Consider the following 24202-nt stretch of genomic DNA (forward strand, 5'->3'; position numbering starts at 1 on the left):
TAGATAAGGATGTCCACTTGACATGAGTCACTTGGCATGCAAACTTCTCTCTTGCCCTCAGGATCCATTTTAAAACTGGGAGAGTTCCTTCCTCGACTGGAGGGCCTGCTGATAGCGCCCACAGATAGAACATTCTTACCAGATTAGACCCCCGAAAGCTAATGGACTCTTCCTTTAATGGAGAAGCACGTTTTAAATCACACAGAGCAGAGCATGGGAGTTGTCACATGATCAAGACGTGTGTGACAGGATACACAACTGAGGGAAATCAGGGGAGAAATAGAGGCGGCCAGAGTTTGGCCTGGTGCCTGCTGAGATTTTCAGTTTCAGGGCTTGTTTTGACTGCTCCTTCCGAGCCACTTGCCAATCGTCTTATCTGTGTTTTAAAAAAAGCCCCTTGAAAGGTCTGCGAGCATTAAATCATTGTGTCCCCCAGATAAAACACTCAGTGACCCCTTTCCTTACTTCAAACAGGCTGTGAGGCCAGTCTGAGTCCCTGTGCCCACTTTCTATTTCTGACATGAACACGACGATTTGGTGTCACACCACACAAATTATCCTTTCCATCACAAGTAAATTAATTTCCTTCTGGCTCATCGACCTGTAAATATCCATGAATTCATGTACAAATTGTGCTTTAATCTTGCATGTAGTATCACTTCTCGATGATGTTTCCCTGCTTTCATATAACACCAGGCCCTGCATTGAGCTTCTCTGTCTCCTCATACAACCTCTTTTTTTACATTATGTCACATGTGCAGGAGTTTTTGTTTCCTTGTACATAAGTAAACATGGATCTTTATTCATTCCTCTAGAATATCATGGGATGGCGTTGCCTCAGGCAGATTTTACTTGAATGTAGTGAAGCAAAAATGTGTTTGCCACCCCCGTGCTAAAACGTTTGAAATGATCAAAGGGATTTCTTGTCAAGTATTGTGAACGGAAGAGGTCATTTGCATTGTTTTGTTGGTATATTTGCCAAGGTTCTTGTTTATCTCTGGTGCTCTTGGTGAGATTCTGACTCTGTCTCTCAGTTCAGGCTACTTGGTTTCCTCTCCTCGCATCTGATTGCTGTTCCCCGCCCTTTCACCTGTACCTGAGTGATCTTCGTCACCTGGTGTATTGTAAGCTTCTCTTGTGTGTTCAGGTTGTCGGTCCGTCTGCGACGCAGTGTCTCTGTGACTCTGCTCGCCACCACCCTTTAACAAAGAGCATTTACTACTACATCTATTAACTTGACAAAACTGTCATCTGGGTAGAGAGTGCTTTAAGAAGAATTTACCCCCGGGTCACCTTCCAGCTGTGATGGCAGGCTTTTCACTTCCCAGCATGAACTCTGACAACAGTGGGAAAGTCTGAATCTCGTGATTATTGAAGCCGAACCCTGAGAGTGTTTCCTGTGTGGGAGCAGGTGTTGTGGTGCCTTCATGGTTATGATGAGAGTGAACAGGTAAAAGCATGAACTCACAACGTGTGAGCTAATGGCCAGACAGCCTCCTACGGAGCTTTTGTCTGCCATCGATCCAGACTGAGACGCACGCTGGATTACCATCTTTTAATGGCTGTTACAGGAGCTGATGAAGCGAGCAATCGATGGAGTGGAGCATGGCCCCTCGTCCCTGCCCTGAGCCGGATTAGAGAGGGCCCCAGTCCCATTGAACACAATGCAAACGGAGGAGGGGAACCTGCCCCGGGGTTCCCGTCATCCCAAATAGACCTTGACTAAAGCCCAGACACAACATGAGTCGCCTCGGCCCTGCAGCCAGATGCAGCGTGCAGCCAGCTCCGGCCACCGGGACGATGGAAATGTGGCTCTTCTCTGTTTGTCCTCCGCATATATGCTTTTATCCAGGATGTCTGGGGCGCCGCACTCTACTGTCCCGCCACTGTCAAAGGAATTATCCACCCTCTCAGTCTGTTCATGAAGGAATTCCCAATGATTTGCGTTTCCTTTGGGCTTTGTCGGGAGCAGCCTGCGGATGAATAACAGACAGGATTAGAGGAGAGAGAGGGAGAAAGAGAGGCACCGGTGTTGTGGCAGCCACTGAATGTCTTTCTTTTTCTCCTGTCTGGGTAGGAGATGTTTTTCTCCAGGCTTGTGTTGGGGGTATAAAGAAAAAGAGACTGAAAACAGACAATAAATGAAAGAGGGTGAATAAAAGATCACCAACAGGGCTCCAGGTCTGCTCCACAAACTGAAGAACAAAACATGTACTCACCTGAAAACAGTGCAATTATTTAATTCACCTCGATTATCGATTCCTGCACAGAATAGAATTTCTAATCCTGCTGCAGCCATATTATTTGAATTTATCACAGTCGAGGAGTTTGTCGATGAACAATGGGACTGATGGTGTGGATATCAGGAAGGGATCAAGAGCATTCAGCAAACAGGAGTGAAAATCCATCAGTTTTAAACTAAACAACACATTATGGCAGCATGTTGGTGCATCATGTCGTGAAATTAATTCTTTCCATTCCTTGGTTACGATTCACTTTCAACTAAATGATTTCAAAAGGGACAGGATTAAAATGTGTTTGTGTGCTGTGAATGATTCTAAACAAACAATGATGTAAATATTAGGGCGATATTGAGAAGGGGGAAAAGCAATTACTGTCAAAATTCATGGTAAAAATGTTACTGCTGCGGAAAATCACACTATTTCAGAAAAGTATGTAAAGTGTGCCTATTAAAAGCTCACAGTTGGACAATGGAATAAAATGTGCAAATCACAGTGATCCAATATGTTTCTGCACAGTATGTTACTATATCTGCTACTAAGATAAAGATACGTTATATTTGACTGTAAATTTGATCTAAACAGACAGTATCCTAGATGTTATGGTAATATTAAAATTTCCAGGAATAATTATTATAAATGGCATTGATAATTTTGATAATGTTATAAATTCACAAAACATCACGCAACTATATACAATTACAGTAAAATTAAAAAATATATTGTAAAACAAACACAGATAAACACTATTGATGGCGGCAACAATACACGTTATTGTAAAATATCACTATAAATTGTTGAAACTATTTGAACTGAAAGTTTGCCAGGGTAAATCATTAAAAAAATAAGATATCTAACACTTTTATTTGTGGTAATTAATTAACTTTTCCGAAGAGACATGTGTCCAGGTGTACTGGTACAATAAATCCATTAGTAAATAAACTTAAATAATGGGAAATGTTGTAGTGTGGATGAGTGGATGTTTTACTTTACATTGTGCATTATACAATGAAAACCGTGAATTCCACATTGATTTACTGCAATTCCTTTCAATAAATTATAAGGGATGATGTAATCCAAAAATAATCACTTTCAATCAAATGGAGAGCTACAGTAGAACTTGTGATAAAATGACAGAAAAAAAATAGAGATATAGTACGCTAAAAGTCTTGACTTATCTTTGCAGTGAGAAAAATGTGGTTCGACATGTTCGATTAGACAGATGTTGGTGTTGCATGTTATTTCTGTGTGCACGTGGAGAAGATGAGATTTTGAAACAAAACAATCAATCCAAACGCTTCTCTTTATGTTAATGCAAGAAAGTATGAATACATCTCAACAACTTTTGAATTTAGTTGAGTACTTTTCCACAAAATACAAACAGCCGTTCTAATTTTTTTTGTATGAAGTTTCAGAAATCTTCTTAGCTATCGTATTCATCCACAGATAGTTTTTCAGTCTCCATTGCTTCTCCAGTCTTTTATAAATTCACCCTTCTGGTGTTTTGATGCTCATGCTAATGTTGATGCTTATGTGGTTACTCTTATTGAAAAATGGTCAACTTTATACTCCCATTGTCATCCTCTGGCCTAGATTTTACTCTGTAGTTGTCCTTTTTTGGCCCACTGGCTTTTTTTACTGACTTAAAATTTCAAAAAATTTTAAGATCAAAAGATCTTGAAATGACACTCATGTACACGATGGGCTGAAGCTGTTGTCAAGTTCAGTTTTTCTAGTTTTTCACTGATCAGATCCCCATCAGTCCTTTCTCCTCAGGTCCAGTCTGCATTACCATAGGAGCTGGGAGGCTCTGCAGCCTGCCGGTAGTCCTCTAACAGGATTAAAAGGGGGATACAGAGAGGTGGTGCTCCTGCTGGTGTAATTCACTCTGATGTGATTTCCATTTGTCTGGGCCCGGCCCTTCACTTTCTCCTCGCTCTAATCCCTCACTAGTCTCACCGCCGTTCCTCGGCCAAGCTAATCTGCTGGTAGTCTTTAAAGAGGAGCAGCTTCCACACACACACACACACACACAAACATGCAAATACACACACACACACACACCGACACAGTCTGATGAACACCGAGGGAAACGACTGTATGCAGACTCATATCATCCCACACTGACACTGGACTGCAGGCCTACGGGGTAAGAGCTCTGATACACACTGACTGTTCACTGTAGTGTGAGGTGTTTGGATCCTGCTGCGCGTCATCGTCTCTCTACGGTTGTGGTTGGACCAGGAAACGGGTTCAAGTGTGTGAATCTTTTCCACTGCTTTCATACGTCTTGAGGGTTTTGGTATCGTAACGCAGAGTGATGTGGTGCTCTTGTGTCTGCAGTGTAATGCTGAGCAGTGGTTTTCTGTGAAGTGACAGGGCAGAATTAAAAAGGACAGACAGGTTGCTGGTGTGTCAGAGTTTAAATGAAAGAGAGGAGAGAACTATAGAAAATACAAAAACTATGATTAACCTTTTGAAGAGACGTTAAGCGATACTGGGCATATGTTAAATATGAGTTCACTTCTTGTTGAAACAGCAAGGCTGCAGGGTGGTGTAATGGTGTGGAAGACCCTTGTTTGATTCTGTGTGTGTGTGTGTGTGTGTGTGTGTGTGTGTGTGTGTGTGTGTGTGTGTGTGTGTGTGTGTGTGTGTGTGTGTGTGTGTGTGTGTGTGTGTGTGTGTGTGTGTGTGTGTGTGTGTGTGTGTGTGCATGTGTGTGTGTGCTGACAGATGATATGAGTGAATGGCCCCCAATGCAGCAGAGATGACAGCCCAGGTGGTGGAGGTGAAGTTAATGTCTGAACACCAGCTGAAGGAAAGTCTCTACATCTGCAGCCAGGACACGACCAGCCATCACACAGACACGCCCACCGAAGACGTCCCAGCCATCACCGACAGGTAAAAGCACACATCAGGGGCGGCACGGTAGAGCAATGGTCGGCACTCTCGCCTCACAGTGTTAAAATCTCTGGTTTGTTTTTTTGAACTTTGGGGCTTTTTCTGTGCAAAGTTTGCATTTTCCTCCTGTGTGAGCATCGGCTTTATTATCTGGGCAATCAGGTGTAATTTTAGCTCGAAATCACCAGTAATGTGAATGTAGGTGACTGTCTGTCTGTGTGTGCATAACTGTCATTATATAATCACATTCTCATAAAAAGCATTCTTGTTTTGTACTATAAAGTAAGCGGAACCTTGTTTTGTTCAAATACTGACATTCGGAAGGCTCAACGTCTCTGTGGTGATCATCAAAAAGACGTTCCTGTCCAGAATAACATTACATTTCTTGGCAAAAATACGTTTTAGTGTTACATACACTGTAATGAAAGATACCTGGTAGCCTGCAGCCGGATACTTCAGGGTGTTTGTGATGCGAGGGCCCTTCATGTTCACTTCAAAAAGATTATACATGACCTCAGGTAATGTTTACATCAAGATTAGGGAAGTAGAACTACATTTCCTTATTGTGGGCCTGCAGATGGATGGATGGAAGGTAGATAAAGTATCTATACCCCGCATTTTCAAATTAATTTTGACTAAACTGCTTCTATTTGATGTTTTAATCATTTTGAACGATTCAGTTTTGTTGTAAACCGCAGCCACTCCAATCAGACTCAAGGTTTGTTTTGTGGTTGAAAGCCTCCACTTGGAAGCAGCTTTGTAGGATTGAGGTAACTGTTCATGACATCCTCCACGTTTGTGTGTGTGCAGCGATGAGCTGTTCTGCAGGATCTGCCACGAGGGCCCGGCCGCGGGCGAGCTGCTCTCCCCATGTCAGTGCTCCGGGAGCCTGGCCATGGTGCACCGGGCCTGCCTGGAGCACTGGCTCACCTCCTCCAACAGTGGCCACTGTGAGCTCTGCCACCACCAGTTCACACTGGAGCGCCTCCCCAAGCCTCTCACTGAGGTAGGAATGAGGAACTCGCCTCTGGCTACTCAACAAGATCTGATGGGAAATGATGAAGGAGCTGCCGCATCATTCTATTAGCTTAAACTCTGCAGCTTCACTTAGAATGATGTCAACACATCAACACATCATCCTGAGTCAGATTCAGCATTGCACACCTATGGGGGTTTACATCACATCCGAACTGCGCTGCAGGTGAAAAACCTGTAATCAAAGTGTGCAGATGTTCTGTATTCTAATGGGTTTGATACAAGGACGTGTGTAAAGAAATGACTGCATGGAAGAATTTCTCTCCATTGCATCCTCTGTGCTTAAACTATGGGCAAACACAAACTTTTATATTTAAAATTCATCACGTGAAATATACTGCTTGCATACTATATATATCACATGCACACGGACTGAATTACAAACACAATCTAATTGCCCTTGCAAAAATGTTCCTGAAACTGTACAGTCAAATACCATGATACACACACAGATTGAGATACACACATGCTATATTTCTTCCATATAACAATGATTTAGGTCAGTTTTATGATATGAATGTGACTTGAATTTAGTTTTTATGTGAGTCTGTGCGCAACCTCTGACCAAGTTCTCATTAAACACACATGCAGGTCTGTTTTGACTTTTCCAGCCAAATCAAAGGAAAGAGCTTCTCAGTGTATCAGTCAGATCATTTCTGTCATTATGAGATAAACATTTACAAGACATTATCCTCAGTACTTTACATATCATAAGCTACTTATTGCAAAAAGCGACTCTTTAACCTGCTCCATTCAAGCCAGTTGTTTTTGGTCAAGAAGCACTAATGTACAGATTTTAAGAGCATCTTCCTCCAAATCAGCCATGTAATTTCAGTTGCAACTCACAGACTGAATCAGCACAATAATACAACAGCGTGAACACCATTAAGAAAAAAAAACCGAGAGACGTTTCAAAGTAACATAAGGGTTCATTTTCACAACAATTTGCGTGATTTTTATCCAGATATCTTTGTCGTCAATGTGACCAATTGGTGCAGTGCTGCAGACCTTGAGGAGAGGTGACAGTCAGTTCTTTCAACTGAATGAGGGAGCAGATGTCCCAGTCAGAGGGAGGAGTTTGATGGCAGGTGTTTGTCTTCACGTTGGAGAGCCTGCTGCTGGTCCCTGGAACGTCTCTCCCCACAAAGCCACTTAGGCTGGGAGCTCAGATTAGATGGTGTTTCCCTCCTATGCTGCTCTCTGCATAGGACAGTGCTCTCTCTCTCTCTCTCTCTCTCTCTCTCTCTCTCTCTCTCTCTCTCTCTCTCTCTCTCTCTCTCTCTCTCTCTCTCTCTCTCTCTCTCTCTCTCTCTCTCTCTCTCTCTCTCTCTGTCTGTTGACTGTGTGCTTGTGGCCAGTAATCTGCTGATTAGGCACCATGTGCTCCGCCAGGTTAAGCTACACACTGAATTGCATAAGCCCGCTATCAGGCAATGTTGCACGCCTGTGCACACATGCACTGCATTAATAGCTGAACAGCATGTCTACATGTATATACATGCCTGTGTTTGCTACGCAGACATGCTCATGTGTTGCTCATCACCATGACTCACAGCAGCAAGAGTTGCTCACACAGGCACTGCTGATTATATCATTGTTTTTGGTCTGTGTCGGACTGTTTGATTACTTTTTACCATCAAACGGGAAATCTTTACAGGTTAGATTATTTGTAGTATATTCAGAGTATTAAGTCATTAATACCCAAATGATCCAAACACGTAGAGCCACCTACTGGTCAGATACTATACTGTCTGTACAGGCGGGTGTATTATGTCTACATTTCTGTTGTAAAGTGAGACACCCAAGATCCAGAGCATTTTAGATTTATCACAGAGGGTATAACGAGTTAAACTGGGAAATAATCACTGAGTCTTTATTATTAAAATTGAAATCTTGATTCTGTTGTTTAAACTAATTTTCTTTTTGTAAACAGGGTCCTTCAATTTCCACTGTCGATGTTAATATTACTTTATGTCAGGGTTTTATCTTGTTTTTATGTCATTCTTTTTCATTCTTATTATCACCGTTTACATTCCTTTGCTACTCTTTTATTACTGTCCACTGGCTGCTTACCTTGGCTTGTCTTGTCTTTTCTATAACTTCAGCAGTGTCAGTTTAACAGGGGTCCCAAAGCCCTCTTTATTTTCTAGGGTATAATGATTGATTAAATATAGACTGTAGATTAAGCAGCATTTAATTCATGTGTGAAAAAAGATATACGAACTTTAAGCGTTAGATCACAAGTGGGGAATGTTCTCAAATTGATCAGTCCTATTTCTAGCATGCGGAGGTGCAGCAGCACTACAATATGGCACTTCAGGGTGCTGGTGGGGAGTCAAGGTTAATGCTCAGGGACTCACAGTGGGATTTGAACCTGTGAATTCCTGATCCAAAGTCCACTTCTCTAACCTCTAGAGCAGGGGTCCTACACGTTCGAGCTCTCTCCCAGCTTCATCACACCTCAATCTGATGTTGACGTCATCGTCAAGCCTGTAAAAAAGCCAAGTCATGGGACCCTTTTTGCATTCAGGTGTGTTGCAGCAGGGAAGAAACATAAAAAATGCAGGACACCGGCCCTCGAGGCCCAGAATTGGGGACCCCTGCTTGAGAGGCATTGACAATAAAATTTCAGGAGGCTCAGCAGCTCCTCTCCCTCCTGTCCCCCCTCAGTGGTGGTGGTCTCCCTCCATGCAGCAGCAGAGGAGGACCCTGTGTGGAGACGTGGCGTGCTTCCTCTTCATCACGCCGCTGGCCAGCCTGTCAGGCTGGCTCTGTGTCCAGGGGGCCATGGACCTCTACTTCACCAACGGCATGGAGGCCCTGGGGCTCCTGGTCCTCACTCTGGCCCTCTTCACCATATACGTGTTCTGGACTGTGGTGAGTTTGCAACATGTTGAATTTATTTCTCCTATTTGAAGGGGAAATAACAACTGACCACATCAGTTAAATAAAACAGGTAAGAAGTTGTAGAGAAGAGCAGCTGAAGATGATCTGACTTCACTTCAGTTTCCTGAGAATAAACAATTAGCTATTTTATTTAGGCCTAATTTCTATTTTGGCTCCATAATAATTGAAGCATTTATAATTTCTCTACATTATTTAAAGACTGTCTCTCGTCATGTCGTTTCTTGGAGGAGCCAAGCATTTGGCGCCACCTACTGGACTATGTTGTCAATAAAAACGGTTATACGGTATACATGCACGAGACCTCCACAAGCAGGTAGATCAAGTAGTTTTCTTTGATTTAATAAAAAAAATTAATTACATTTAAAATAAAAAGAAAGAAAATTTAACTTTTCATTTCTGAGGCTTTTTGTGTTCACAATCATCTAAAGGGCCACACCGTAGCGTTTAAGTGTAAAGTATGAGCTTTTGCTGAATGTGTACACGAGTTTGCTTTATTTCTCTTGCAGGTGTCTGTGCGTTACCACATGCATCTGTTCAGGACGTGGAAGAAGACGGACCAGAGGGTGCGGCTCCAGATTCCCCCCTCAGTCCAGACGAACCAACTCAACCACCACATCCTGTCCATAAACCCCCTCAAGGCCCCCAACAAGGAGACTGGGGTGTAGCGAGAGGCCACGCCGAGACGAAACTACCTCAAACACACCAGAAAGATGAAGCTTCAGAATCCTGAGGAGGAGACTGGTGAAGACCTCCATTCTGCTCAATTTGAAGGATTCAAATTCAACACTTTCACTCTGGATGTTTTACAGAGACAATCATCTTTTCCAGAAAGAGGTCAAATCTAACAATCTGCTGATCCTCTACATGGAGATTATTTATGCATCCTAATTCAAGACCGTTTTGACTTCATGGTCTGAGCTAAGGTGGATAATATCTGAATTCCAGTGCTGGAAATTAACCCAAAGTTTGTCTTTACTGGTATTTCTGTGGAGTCTTGATCAAGGCATCTGGAATCTGTCTCCAGTTCCTGCAGAATGGGTTTAATCCAGAATACAAATGTCAGTTTTAGACGTGTGAAAGGGATTTCTCTCTTCTTGGAGGCAACTGAGCTTCATGCTTCAACTAAGAACAAAAAGTGGAAGAACAGTTCTGTGGATATTCAGACAATCGTAGAAAACACCTCTGGAAAAACCACTGATGAGACAGGTGGTGGCAACATGACAAGAGAAGAATCTTAACCCAAAATGAATGAGGAAAACATTTGTGACATGTTGAGTTGACACATTTAGGTGATTTCAACAAGCAGAGATGGCAAAGAAGCAATCGGTCGTAATATGTATTATCCAAACTATACTTTTAATTCAACATGTGAAAAACAGATGTTTGCTGCTCCACTTGTAATTCTCCAAACTGTAGCAGCACAAATCCCAAAGCCACATCAATGTTTGTTCCAATGTGCCAACAAACCTGTGAAGAAGCTGAACTCTGTGAGGACAATGTTTAAAGGACGACCCAAAGAAACCAGGAGCCTGTTCCTCGGCAGCGAGGATGGGATTTGTAATGCCGAGAAAAGTTGGAGAACACCTGACAAACACCAACTCAAGTTTTGATAATGTTGCCATCGACAAAGTTGATCAGTACATCTCAAACATTTAAAGTAACAGAGAAAGAAGTAGCACTTCATTGTCAATTGCTTGCAATTATGGTGACTTTTACAAATACGTAATATCGCAAAACCAAATTGAAAACTGAAGTTATCCGAGGAAAAAAGGTTGAAAACTGAATCATTGCACATCATTTCTACAATCAATCGGAATAACTTCAAGCAGACTGAATATTATGAGTTGTATATATTGAGGTATTTGTAGTTTGGAGGATCTATTGAACAAAATACTGAAGCTAATATTAAAAAAAAAAAAAAACTTTATTTAACAATTACACACAATGATTTAAATTAGTTCACATCAGGTTCTCCAGGCGGATCACATCACGACACAACTGGCCTCCTTTGATAAAAGATCCTGCAAAAGGAAAAACAAAGATCACAGTCAATCAGTTTTAAAGCCAGACGTCACAAGCACCTTGAAGATATTCAGCCAGTTTTTACTTCAGGAAACTTACCCCATGCAACGCTCTGGAACAATTACATTTTTTTGTATTACGTCTTCAGATTATTGTGGACCTTTTATATCACTAACAAAAGTGTGTTTCTACCAAACATTTCCAGGCTGTGTGATGACTGACAAATGTATAATGTTGAGATGATTTCAGGATCACAGAGTTAAATAAATCCTCTTTCTTGAATTGTGTACACACCAGCCCAGTTCGGCGTCTCTCTACCACATTACTGTTCACTCTACAGCGTGAAAGAGGAGCCAACGTCTCCTCTGGTACGTGCAGATAATAAACTCATTGTGAATTCACAGAGTTGCGTGAAACTATTCACAAATGCTGTATAAGCCCAGTGGGCCCCTGGAAGTCAAAGCAGCATCGTTACACAACCACTATAGTGAAAGGTCTATATATTTTACATTGCATTAATGTTTCAAGCTTTTTGTTAACATAAGCCAAGAAAAAAAATTACATTCTATTCAACTAAAAGTTAGTTCTAAAGAAAATGCTTTAAAAACTTTGTAGTTACTATACATTTTGTTTGCGGTTTCTGCCAGTTAGTGTTTCAACATCTTTTAAACATGTTAAAAAGAGATGCATGCTGTTAATATTCACAATTATTTATCGTTTAACAGCTGAATTTATTAATGCACATGCAACAGCTGAAATGGAGTCCGAGCAGCAATCAAAGTATCAACGAGGCCAAAGAGCAAATGTTTCAGAAAGCTGAGACTTTAGTTGAAGTGGCATCAAGCTAGATTTACAAAAAAAAAATCCTTCTTTATCAGGATATAAAATATCACGCTGGTTTGTTGTGTCCTTCATACACAAGTGCTTTTCAAGACAGACGTTACAAGGCAAAAAATTTAAATGGATTGAATAAAAAGCAGGTGCAAAAATGTAAAACGCAGCACTTAACGCAGCCAACTCAACTAATAAGCTTTTTATGAGTCAAATCTGTCCAATGCAGCTTCACCAAAAAGAAAAAAAAAAAACAACAAACAACAAAACTAAATACTACTCAGTTACTCAGTGATCACAACAGGTTTCATACTTTAGTGATTTTTTTTCCCCATTTGTCAGAAAGCCAAACCAAGTGCAAGGTCTTGGAAAAAGTCCATGAAGAAATCTCCACCCAAGATCCTTTGAAATGGAAATGGGTTAAAGTTTGGGGTTTTTTGTAATCAGACTGTGAGCCTGTTTACAAACATCAAAGTGGATAAATCTGAAACCGCTGGCTTGGTCTTTACAGGTGAAAATACTGAATCCGACCTTATGCCAGGTGTCGTTTAAAAAACAATGAAAGATTACAGCAAAGTGTTCCTGCAACCACAGCTCATATTTTTATGGTTTTTAAAACCTCTTCTGCTCTTCTTCCCATTACTGGAAATTGAGAGTGTATGCCACATGCTCCTGGGTCGAAGTTCTGAGTTTCAGCTGTGCGCTTCACATCCATCTGTGATGCATTTTTGTGTATCAAAAGCTTTCAATACTTCTTTGCTCGAAAAATCCAAATGAAAACCCAGCGTTTATTTATCGAGAACAAAATCAATTAAGCCAATTTTGTTTCCTAAATTCCTCGCGCAGCTAAACTGGGATTTCAAAGGTCACAACCATGAGCTTCCACTGGCTGCATATTAAAACCAGAAGTTTTAAATAAAGAAGAAATAAAAACTGTTAAATTAATCCTAAACTTGTTTATAGCCAGATTGTTAAAAGGTGGAAGGCGCTGATGCCTCAATCATGATCAAGGTCCAGGATCAAATTCAAGTTTGCAAGTTCTCCCCGAGTAATTAAGCTTACAAAAACATGCTTGTTAGGCAGGGACTATAAATTGATGAGTAGGAGTCTTTCGTTAGACCTGCAGTGGATCACCAGTAACATCAATTCATGATGGCATGAGTAAAAGCCTGCAGTTAAAGCCATGCATCATGAAGCACAAGAGCAGAAAAGCCTCCGGACGGTTTTACCTTCCTCACCTGCCCCGTCCCCTCACGACACAGAGCAACACTTCTTTTTCTTTGGCTTCAGGAAAAACAAGGACGTCAGCCTTTTTTTCTTTTAAGTAAATCTGCAAAATCGAGTCACGCGAAGGTAACAAAACTGTTCTGTTGTGGTTTTAGCAGCTGACGTTTACCTGTCTCCTCAGACGCTGGAGGTCGGTGCCTGCTACAAGTTCCTCATCGAAATCCAGACTTGTCTCGTCGTATTCTTGAGCCTGCATGTGCATCCGGCGCTCGGCTACTTCCTGGAAACACGTCGCACCCAAATTCAACTCAAACCCCGTCGTACTTTGTTTCAAAGCCTCTGAGAAAGTTGTGCATTTAACCAGCGTTGATGGTAAAAAGACTAAAATAAAGGGTCGTTTGTGCAGTTGCATGCTGGGAGATGCAGCTTTGTGTTGCATACCTCATGTTCAGAGTTCAGCAGGGTGACCCGGACGTCCACCACGGACCCCCAGCTTTTGTGGCCCTGCAGAATCAGGTCGTCCGAGTTGGCTTCGTCCTCCGCGTCCGCTGCCCAGATCTGGCAAATGCACACAACTTGTCACGTTTAGGCCAGATTTTAGCTTGTGTATTCTTGTATGTTGGCACAAATAATCCAGAATATCCATATAATGATCCACATTATCATGCATGTGAGCTGCAAAGACATCAACATGCTGGAATTTTCGCAATATCTTGAAATAAAGTGCTTAAAATACAACTTTTCTTCCAGTTTGTAGACAGGTGGTTCAGATCAGAGTTCACTTCTTACTGTGAGTGTTTGACCCCCGGCCAGGACGCAGGGAGACGGGATGTGGAAGGAGAGGTCAGCAGAGCTCGGGATGACTCGTCGCACCACCCAACCTCCCAGCGGCTGCTCCTGGAGGCACAATTAAAGTCCCATACTGTACAAATGCTAGTATGATGCTTTATCTCTTTAGCATGTGATGGAGATTATCCCCACCGATGAAGAGAGACAACTGGATTTGTCATCTTTTTTACAAGTTCATGGGAAAGAAAACCCCATAAAAGGGCATTTACAGATAAATCCGTAGAAGCATTTGTTTGTTTAAATGTCTTGAGTTTCGGGAACAAAAAGATGAAGGATATGACGGAGTTACTGTGTTTGAGCTGTTCTTCAGTCTGATGTATCTCCCGTCACTGTCGATCTCCTCCACGCTCACTGCGCCGCGCTCCGAGGAACACGTGGACATCTTGTAGGCCGGCGAGCTGCCAGAGGCGCCCTCGTATTTTCGTTTCTTCCCCCGGCTGGCGTGTTCGTGTGTCCGGGGCACGGTGGTACGCTGAGCAGGGCTCGGAGACAGCTGCAGTCTGGAGGACGAACAAAAAAAAACCCAAAACAAAACACGGAAAACACTGATGTGTGTAGCATCAGGTTCATTTGTGACTGTTTCAGAGACGTGGATGGATCACAGACTGACCGCTGCTCCTCCACCTCCAGCATCTTCCTGTAGGCGTTGATCTCCATGTCTAGAGCCAACTTGACGTCCAGCAGGTTCTCGTAGTCCTCCAGCTGGCTGTACATGCGGCTCCTCAGGTCCAGCAGCTCCTGCTCCTTCTGGTTCAGTTTCAGTTGCCAGGCGTTGCGCTCGCGGTCCAGAGTCCTCTCCAGGTCCTGCACGTGGCCCTCCAGCAGCATTTTCTGCCCGAGTGAAACATCAAGACTGAGATTCACTCATAACCTTGAAGATGACCAGCGTTAAACCAGGGACGAAGAAGTGGCGTACCAAACTGCATACACTAGGTTATCGGAGGGCCTGAAGCTCTGGTTTGTAGACGATGTAACTCAACAGTACTCAGAAACTCAGTAAGTGGCTTGCCATTTTTTATTTTTTAAAGAGACTTTTCAATCCAGTTTGTAAAAACATTTTTAGGGAGAAGAGGTCGTCATAATTTTACTGGTTTTTCCCCAATCGAGATCAAAAGCCCTAATAAATTCTGTAAAATTAGTAAAATCACCATCTCTACGCAATAAAAATTTCTCTAAACAAAAAAGAAAAAGAAAAGTAAAAGGACATATTGGAGAAGTTGGCAGTGATTTGGAGCAGGGGGTCCATTGTGTCATTCTCTACATGTTGACGGAGATCATGTCGTGCGAGTGGATTAAGGCTCAGTTTACGCCACATTTCACCTGAAATTGCATCGTTTTGGCATTTTCAGTGAGTCTGAGCATCTTTGTTATACAAACAAACAAAACATTTCCACTTTCATTGGTCGTCGGGGAAACAGGCCCTTCACCTACGTCTTTCTGGTACTGCTGCATCTGGGAGCTGAGCGTCTCCACTCTGAGCTTGGTGGCCTCCAGCTCCTCTTTGGCAGCCAACACAACATCGCTGTTCTCCGCTGCAGCTCGTTTAGCATTCTGCAACTGCAGTGCAGGGAAAACAAACAAAAAAAGAGCTGGTAAATGTAAGTTTTGGAGATTAAAGACTTAAGAGCCGGCTGTGGGTGTGAACCTTTGAGCTGAACGTCTTCTCCAGCTCCGTCTTGTACTGTCCCAGCTGAGACTCGTGGTCCTCGCGCAGCTGCTGCATGGCCTCCATCAGTTTACCCTCGAACTCCATCCGGCGGCCGGAGTCCACCTCCACCAGACGGCTCTCGTGTCGGCTCCTGAGCTCCAAGAGCTCCTGCAGAAATCGAACAAGAGGAGTCACGAGAGTGGCTTTGAAGGGATAGCAAGATGGAGAATGTCAGACAGCTCAGTGTGCGTTACATGCTCGCTGATGTTCTTCTGGAGTTCCAGCTGCTCTTTGACCGTCAGCAGCTGGTTCTCCACTTCGATTCTCCTCAAGATCTCAGAGTTCATCTGGTTCTTCGTTTCGGCCAGCATTTCCTCGGCCTGTCACCAAACACACACACAATGAAACAAAACAGCAGACTCTCCTGGCTTCAAAATGTCTATTCTGATAAATACTGTGAGGATCTTCCAGTTCTATTCCAGATAACCACAACCTTTTCTTTAAAAAAGACCCAGATTTCTATCAGCTTTACAGAAAAGGTACAAACTTTCATTTCTACACCAAACAGCTCCTGATGAACATTAAACACTAAATTACGAAAAGAGAAAACCAATGAATTAAGATTGTTTAATGTGAAGATGTAACCAGCTTGAATATTAACCAAGCATTCAAAGATAAAAAAAACAAACTTTTAGCTTTTTTGAAAACTTATTGAATCCATGAAACTGCACAGTGGTGTAGAGATCAGCTCTCACCTTCACTCATAGGCTACCATTTCATTCTCTGTTCAATCCATTTAGGAATTGAATTCACATATTAGCAATTTTGCAGAATTTGGCACTTTTTTCTGCATTAAAAAGACCAAACGTGTGTGAATGAGCTGCAGTGACGGAGCAAACGGAGGCTTGTCTCAGATGTGCAAGAATATGACACTTGTATGCAGAAACCCGGAGGCCCATGCTAACTTGTGTGGGATGGAAGTGTGGATGTGGATAATTGTCTCCAGCTTCTCCACCTTTGCATCTTGTGTGAAACTGCCGGAGAGCAACTCCGGTCTAGAAACATTAATTCACATAGCCACTTTCCATAAAGAACAAATCGGGGTGTTAAAAAGGCTAACGGATAACAAAGTCTGTATATTAACTCAAATTAAAAGCAAATAACATTTTGAAGGATTTGAAATGTTGAGTATTTCAAAGGTTGTGAAATGGAATAAATCTGTATCAAAAACATTTAAAAAAGAAATCTCAATGGGCATTTTAAAACAGCATTCATGTAGAAATAATCCACCCATGCAGGTTGTACACCTGAATATGCAACAGTCCTAATGTTTGGCAGCATATATATTAATTTTAATTAAATCAAATATTCCCTTTTCATCTATATTAATCAGGTTTAATTTTGCATGAGCAAACAGACTCAAGCAAGGAATATATCTTCACTTAACAGTTCATGTCAACAAAAACGAGAGCTGACTGCTTCTTATTCACAAAGTTGCTGCAGCTGAGAACGTCAGCAGAATCCGTTTGCTTCACGTTAATGTGGGATTTGAAGCTGGAGGCACTTCGGTGCAAAGAAAACTCCTTCCTGCAGAGTCTATATAATACCTTGTTGGTACACTGTTCTGTCTTGTGTTTTTTTTTGTACTCGGCTTTCCCTCCAAGAGGTGCCAATGACCCATTTGCATATTGAGTTGGTTCTCTCGCTATCGGATCATTGATCAGTTACGCGACGCAAGTCGACTTGGACAAAGTTCCAGAAATACATTGCCTGAGACAATTTAGGGATTTGGAGTCATTCTGCACTGCAGATGTGTCAATTGTATTAGAAATCTTAAATCCCAATGATGGATAATTAAGAGTTTAGACAGCTCTGATACATATATACATGAATTAAGTCTCGTATACATTTTCCAGCTGTCCCTGCAGGTCTGTGAAGTCCTCACTAAGCCTCCGGTGCTCCGACAGCAGCTTGGTGAACTCGGCGTCCTTCGAGTTGAGGACCGCCTCAACTTTCCTCCACTGGGTCAGAGCGTGAGCCAGGTCCCGCTCTTTCTTCTGGTTTCTAAAAAAAAATAAATCACCAAAACAGGCACCAATGTTGCATGTCAGAAAATACAGGAGGAAACATTCAAGCATCGTCATGTTTCAGTGGTGATGGTGAGCTGCTGTGGCATCCAGCCCTCCAGGGTCAACACCATGTTCAGCCATCTTTAATATTTCCCAGTTAAATCCACCCACAGTAGATGGTGCTCATACCATCTTGGAATGCATTCTAGTGTTACTGGATTGGAAAAAAAGATCACTTTAGCCATGGAATTTGACATCGAAGGACAACAATGAGTAGCTGTACTGTCCAGTTGGTCCTCGATGTTTGTACAACTTCCTGATTAGACCATTAACATGAGATTTCTCTTAAACCCAGAACAGCCTAGACACTAGGCTCATGAACTGCAACATGGTGGCCTGAGACAACTACACAGCCAAGAAGTGATACTGCAACCTTTTTGATATTCTGCCATTTTTTGGAGGAAAGTTCGCGGCTACATTCTTCAGTCAGGAGAGTCACTTTATCACAACACATCTCTGACAGCCTTATTGAAGACCGTCTTAGGAAATGAACACTGATCATTTAGTTCAACTGGTGAATACACAAAACTTTGGCTCTGGCAGTAGGTACTAGTTGTGAGTCAATGTGGCATCAAGTCAATCTCCACTTCAGGTCTCAGTGGCAGATCTGGCTGGTTTTCCGAACCCTCCCCCTCCCCCCGGGGAAAAAAGGCCGTCTTTGCGCACAGGACCCCCCCACAGAGAGACAAACAACCACACACGCCAACATTCACATCTCGGGACAATTTAGATTGACCAATGAAATAACAAACATGTTTTTAAGAGTTAAATGTAGCAGATGTGTTCTTTACAATAAGTAGCCCATTTATGCCAAGGGGTTAAATAAATATCTCCATTTGACAAAGTCTTTAATAATTTTGTTAACAATATTAATTTGTCACTGCCGGGACTCGAACCCGCGTCCCCTTATTTGAAATGACCGTAAAATGAGCAGTGTGATTGCAGACTGTACTGAAATGTGTGTGTTGCGTCTCTGACCTGGCCTGGAGTTTCTTGTACTCTTCGGACAGGTTTCCGTGGTCGATTTGCAGGCGGGCCTTCTCCCCGGCCACCCCGTCCAGCGACCTCCTCACATCGGCCAGCTCCTCTTCGAACAGCCGCCGCACGTTGCTCATCTCCCGGCTCTTCGACTCGTCCTTGTCCCCCAGCTGGGTGAGCATGAAGGACTTCTCCCGCTCCAGATCCTGCACCCGCTGGATGTAGTTGGCGAGCCGGTCGTTGAGGTGGCGGAGGTCATCCTTCTCCTGGATGCGGGACAGGCGCGTGGGGCTCGGGCTGGATGCGGAGGCGCTGCCGCGGCTGCTGGCGGCGGCAGCTGAGGAGCGGGTGGAGCGGCCGCCCGGGGCCGCGGGGGTGGAGGTGGCTGAGGCCATGTTGGAGGTGGGAAGGCTGATCTGTCAAATCATCCGCATGCTTCAGTGCGATCTGTAAAAACACGCGCAGCTACGGGCCGCAGTGAGGTCCACGCATCTGCAGTTTAAAACCAAATATAAGAAGTGACGCCCCGAAGCTCCACGGAAAGTTTTCCCACAATCCGGATCCTGGAAAAGTGAGATCTGTTTTATTTCACCTGAAAACCTTCGGTTTTTGCGACATAAACTCCTCCACAGCTGCGATGAATCAGATGTGATGAGTTGACGCACCTGACAGAGCGAGAGCGCAAAGTGCGCACAAATTACGCACCACACATCCGGGAATGAGTCTCGGAATGGAGGTACACTTTCAGACAAAAAGTAGGCAAAGGACAGTCTAAGAGGAAATATTCAAGGCAACGTCTGTATTACAGTCGTGATATTACAATATTCAGACGTCAGCTCCTCTCGGGTTGTAAAAACTATGATGTACACTCGCAAAAATAATCAAAATAAATAAGATAAAACACAATAAGAAGACACATTTTATAACCTAGAAATGAGATTGACTGTCTTTTGCATCCGTGTCCTTCTGTTTTGATAAATAAATAAATAGAAAGATAAATAGATAAATAGAAATTACAATTTACAAGAAAGATATTTTGATAAAGTTATGAAAAGAAACCTTCCAGAATAATGGGGCAAAATGTTTGATAATATAGGTTTACAATGCCTGAGCTGGGTGGGGAATTAATAAGACAACAACTTCATTAACAGTAGTGTTTAACATTTAAATGTGATGAAGTTCTAAATAAATACACAAAATCCAATATTACTACAGTTGTCTTGATAGAACGTAGAGCTGCCACAAAACTTACACATAAATCATCAAGTTCCTTCCTCATTGTACGGAACTATTTACTTTTCATTTTGTCTGATGTTTACAGCCTCACACTAAGACTGATCTAATGTAAAAACACTTTTAAAATAACGAAGACGAGATTTTAGCTCTGAATGAGCTTTATTGTGAAGGTAAATCTCACTTCCGGTCCTCCTTGCAGGACTTCATTGTTTTGACTTGAGGGGTACTGCAGGACATCAGCTGACCGAGATGACTCTGGAAACCAGCTGATCACAAGACCGAGGCCGAGCTGGAACAAAGACAGAAAAAAAAAGAAAACAAAAAACAACTTTTGAAAACATTTCTTCCCAGAAGTCAAATATACATTTTGCTTTATTTCTAGTGAGGAAACACAAGCAGCTCCACAATCTTCTGAATGTCCTCAAGTAAGAAGAATAACTTTTTTCCACAGTTACATGACGATTTGATGACATCATTTAAGAAAGTATTGAATAACTTAATATTTATTTACAAATTGATCATTTTAATTTGTGGATCGTTTTTTGTTGTTCTTCTTGTTAAACGATTCCTCTTGTAAAGGCATTGCGCAGACAAAAGAGGGCGCCAAAACTTAACATTGAATGATTTTGTGTTATCAATCTGTTCACGTGAGGATGGTTTATTTCTTGACCTCCTGTAATTGGCTGTAAGCTGTTAACATAATGCAGCTATTGACTTACTGTGTGTTACAGCAGTACAATGAATTAAATCGACTCATTCGTTTTACTAGCTCCTCTTTTAGACATCCCGTATGGATGATGGCGTCATGGTTGAGCTCCAGTATTCGTTCTATGTAGTTTGCAAGTTCCATTAAAAAAAACATGCCTTTAAGCTTAATTGAATCTAAAAAAAAAAAAAAAAAAAGCCAGACGAAATACAACCCAGTTTTGAAATAAAACTTGAGATAAAAATATGGTTTAATGAACGGGAAAGCAAACAAAATCATATTATAAGAATGAGATAAAAAAGACATTGTTCGGTGTCTCGACCCTCCCCTGTCCTATGTGGACAGAGTGTTTAGGACAGCTGAGGACCTCGAGGTCTTCTGCTGACTGAAGCTCTCTCATGTTCTTATGAGTCCAAATCACTTCTCTCATACTGTGCCAGCTTCTATTCTTCACCTCATAATAACGGCTGGAACACGCGCACGCACACACACACACACACACACACACACACACACACACACACACACACACACACACACACACACACACACACACACACACACACACACACACACACACACACACACACACACACACTTTGATCCCCTCCTGATACCTGTAGGGTTGAGCAGAAAGCTCTCTGCTGCGTCACATCTTTTGAACTATTAAATCTCAACTCTTCCAGTATTCTGGAATCACACACAGACCAAAACATGAAAGTCCTACAAAAAAAACCCCACAAGAGTTTCCAACCCACTAATGGTGATGTTTCTCAATTTCTTTTCTATTATACCCAGAATATATCATTGTTCAACCATTGGTTTAAAACATAAATGGGTTTCACAGCTTAATTTCAAATAACAAGCTGCATTTGTTGAAACCATTCTTCGAGGAATCCTTGAAAAGCTCTTTGTCTGTGATGGGGAACAATACATTTATCATCCATTACATTATGGACTTACATTGTGTGTGCCCCCTTTTCTCCCACACACATGATAAATACAAAGCAATCTCAGCGACGGTCTGTTGGATTAGACTGCATCCATAAGCTTTCTAAGCACATTTGAGGACAAAAAACTATTTTGCTGACTAATATATCCCACCCATGAACTAGAAATAATACTGACTCCATGATTATCACCAACTGTTAATGTAATAATTTTAGCAGTATTAAATGGAACAAAGGCAATAATGTAATAAAAGAGTAAAAACCTATTCACAACCATAATCAAGATGGTGTGCTGTCGGGTATGTCTCCTAAAAGACTGAATATGATGATTTGGCCATCCACTATAGTTATATTTAACTAGCAAACTGCATGAAATGCAAACAAATGAGATATGCAAACAAAGTCTTCTGTTTCCAAAAAAAGCCAGTCCTGTCTATGTATTATTACATTATTGACTGCAGTTATTACACATTAAAATGTTTTAATACAACTTCAATAACGTAACAACTTATTTAATGATTTGCATTATGTTAAGACACAATTGGCAATTTGTCACATTTTTAGCTTCATTATATTTTAAAAGGCTAAAACAAACACAAATCATGTTCCGGAAACCTTTTATTTCTAGCTACGTTACAAAAGAATGACACTTGTTGCTGCATGTTTTAGTGCAATTTGGTTTATGAAATCCACCAGTGATCCTTGTCCCACACTGAGAGTGTGCCCTGTCGCAAAATGACTGAATATTTGATCAGTGTTGATGGTAAGTTTCTAAATTATTTAATGTCAGCTCCTCTGTGTTCAGAGATTCGTAACGCAACCAGAACTTCACAGGAAACCCGGAGAGAGACCCTTCACAATTAAAGGTTTACTTCAGCCAAACAGTGAGTGCGATAAACGCAGTAAAACTCGAATTAAATAGAATAAAATAAATAAAAAGGAAAATATAATATAATAGAATGGAGTAGAATAGAATAGAACCAAAATAAAATAGAATAAAATAAAATAAAACAAACCATTTCCTTATTGCTACTCTGAGATGTTACAGTACTATATTAATGATCAATGACTTTTGTTTTTATTTTTATACTAATAAAATGACCAACCAAACATAGCAACTATTGATATAATGAAAGGACATCCAACATCAGGAGCTGGCCTGTTATCATGATTACGATCACAATTGAAATTGAAAGTCCATTAATTTAGGAAGATATTACAGACAGTATATATGATTGGTGTGAATACATATATGTAACATTTATGCTCCAGATTTAGCCTACTTTACCTTCCAGTTGTCAATACCATTACATATTCTGAAATGTCCTGGTACAGAATTCTGTTCATGAAGCCCGGCTGATGACAAACACTTACATAAATAGTAAAGAATGAAATAGAATGAAATAGAAGTAAAATGTAGAATATAACAGAAAAGTAATATAAAATAGGCACACAAACCTCACGTGGTCAAAATGTAAAGCGACCTGAGCCAACCTGTAGACATTAAATATGATCAAATGAAATAAATGGGAATCCCACGATGTGAGCATGACCTTGAACTTCTCAGATTCCATTTCAAATCAAATGACCGAATGATCATGCTATTATGGCTTGTATTTGCTACATACATGTATAAACTTTTGTCTATGAAAAGTTTTGGAAGTTTGACAATGTTTTTTTTTTTTATAAACAGTTAAATATCTAGTACACGTAATACCTGAGCAGGATGAAGATTCCTATTTCGTGTACAATAGGTGTTTCATATAAATATAAGCAGGTTGATCTTCTCTGTCTGCTTTAAAACCATAACATCGCAAAGGAAAAAAAATATAAAAAATTCTTTTTTTTGATATACATATTCGTTTTCAATTAAGTCATCTGTTAAATGTGCAAATTCATTTCATTTCCATCAAATAGAAGCTGAAGAAAACTCAGGTTTTATACGTTTCTATTGATCTGTAAAGCCCATCTGCTTTACATTGAAAGTCTTGCGCGGAAGCTGCGTGTGTGTGAGTCACTTGACTATGGTCCCAAGTTTTGTGTGCGTGTGCGTGTGTGTGTGTGCGTGTGTGTGATGTGTGTGTGTGTGTTGGGGCGGCAGACGGGCAGCGCGCAGCCAGGAGCTGGAGAGACTTTTCCCGGAGACAGAGAGCACCGGTGCGCGCTTCTCTCTGGTCTTCCATCTAGTCCTCCAAGTCCTCCGGTCCTCCGGTCCTCCGGTCTTCTGGTCTTCTGGTCACTCCGGTCCCCTCCGCTCTCTTCTGGGACGTCCCCGTGTTTTAGGTCCGTGGTGCGGGGCGCGTGTGCACCGCAGTCGGACTGTGGAATAACTGATGTTGCGTCTCGGCAGGAGCGCATAGGGAGCGCAGGACGTCTCCCCCGTCAGGAGGTGAGCTGTTTATTCCTTCAACACACAAACACACAGTCAAGAATTCAGCCGCTGCCGTCCGTCACGGCTGCGTGTCACCGGGATCAGTTCTTCCGATCCCGGCTCTCCTGATGCGCATTACGCGGAGAACCCGCCGAGAGAGCCTTTGGGTGCA

At 41.9% G+C, this 24202-nt stretch overlaps 3 protein-coding genes across 3 annotated transcripts in view; 2 read left to right on the forward strand and 1 right to left on the reverse strand.

Moving 5' to 3' along the window:
• Nucleotides 1-5007: 5007 nt before the first annotated feature.
• Nucleotides 5008-9748, forward strand: LOC308148956 (E3 ubiquitin-protein ligase MARCHF3; the record flags this gene model as incomplete). The annotated part of the gene is made up of 4 exons (XM_080520548.1): nucleotides 5008-5141; nucleotides 5952-6147; nucleotides 8847-9053; nucleotides 9590-9748. 4 exons carry the CDS (start codon nucleotides 5008-5010, stop codon nucleotides 9746-9748), a joined length of 696 nt encoding a protein of 231 aa, XP_080376674.1.
• Nucleotides 9749-10983: 1235 nt separating this feature from the next.
• On the reverse strand, nucleotides 10984-19383 carry lmnl3 (lamin L3). Its single transcript, XM_080520964.1, has 12 exons — nucleotides 18768-19383; nucleotides 17568-17724; nucleotides 15915-16040; nucleotides 15658-15828; nucleotides 15444-15569; nucleotides 14623-14843; nucleotides 14302-14512; nucleotides 13953-14060; nucleotides 13605-13721; nucleotides 13333-13443; nucleotides 13166-13220; nucleotides 10984-11104 (listed from the first exon to the last, which is right to left on the reverse strand). The coding sequence occupies exons 1-11, from the start codon at nucleotides 19160-19162 to the stop codon at nucleotides 13188-13190; spliced, it is 1776 nt and encodes a 591-aa protein (XP_080377090.1). The 5' UTR covers nucleotides 19163-19383; the 3' UTR covers nucleotides 10984-11104; nucleotides 13166-13187.
• A 4415-nt stretch (nucleotides 19384-23798) lies between these two features.
• The window catches only part of adamtsl3 (ADAMTS-like 3), a 149481-nt gene continuing 149077 nt past the window's right edge, over nucleotides 23799-24202 (forward strand). The window contains exon 1 of the mRNA XM_080520951.1: nucleotides 23799-24048. The gene's annotated coding sequence lies outside the window, so the exon portion shown is untranslated. The remainder of the gene's footprint in view (nucleotides 24049-24202) is intronic.

Source organism: Blennius ocellaris, assembly GCF_963422515.1.
Source record: "Blennius ocellaris genome assembly, chromosome: 1".
NCBI classification, from domain to species: domain Eukaryota; kingdom Metazoa; phylum Chordata; class Actinopteri; order Blenniiformes; family Blenniidae; genus Blennius; species Blennius ocellaris.

Coding starts and splice junctions, on each gene's coding strand:
- lmnl3 (XM_080520964.1), bottom strand. CDS start 19,162: ATGGCCTCAGCCACCTCCACCCCCGCGGCCCCGGGCGGCCGCTCCACC. Junction 15,829..15,914: donor AGAAGAACATCAGCGAGCAT/GTAACGCACACT, acceptor CGATTTCTGCAG/GAGCTCTTGGAGCTCAGGAG. Junction 13,444..13,604: donor TGCTGAACTCTGAACATGAG/GTATGCAACACA, acceptor ACGTGTTTCCAG/GAAGTAGCCGAGCGCCGGAT.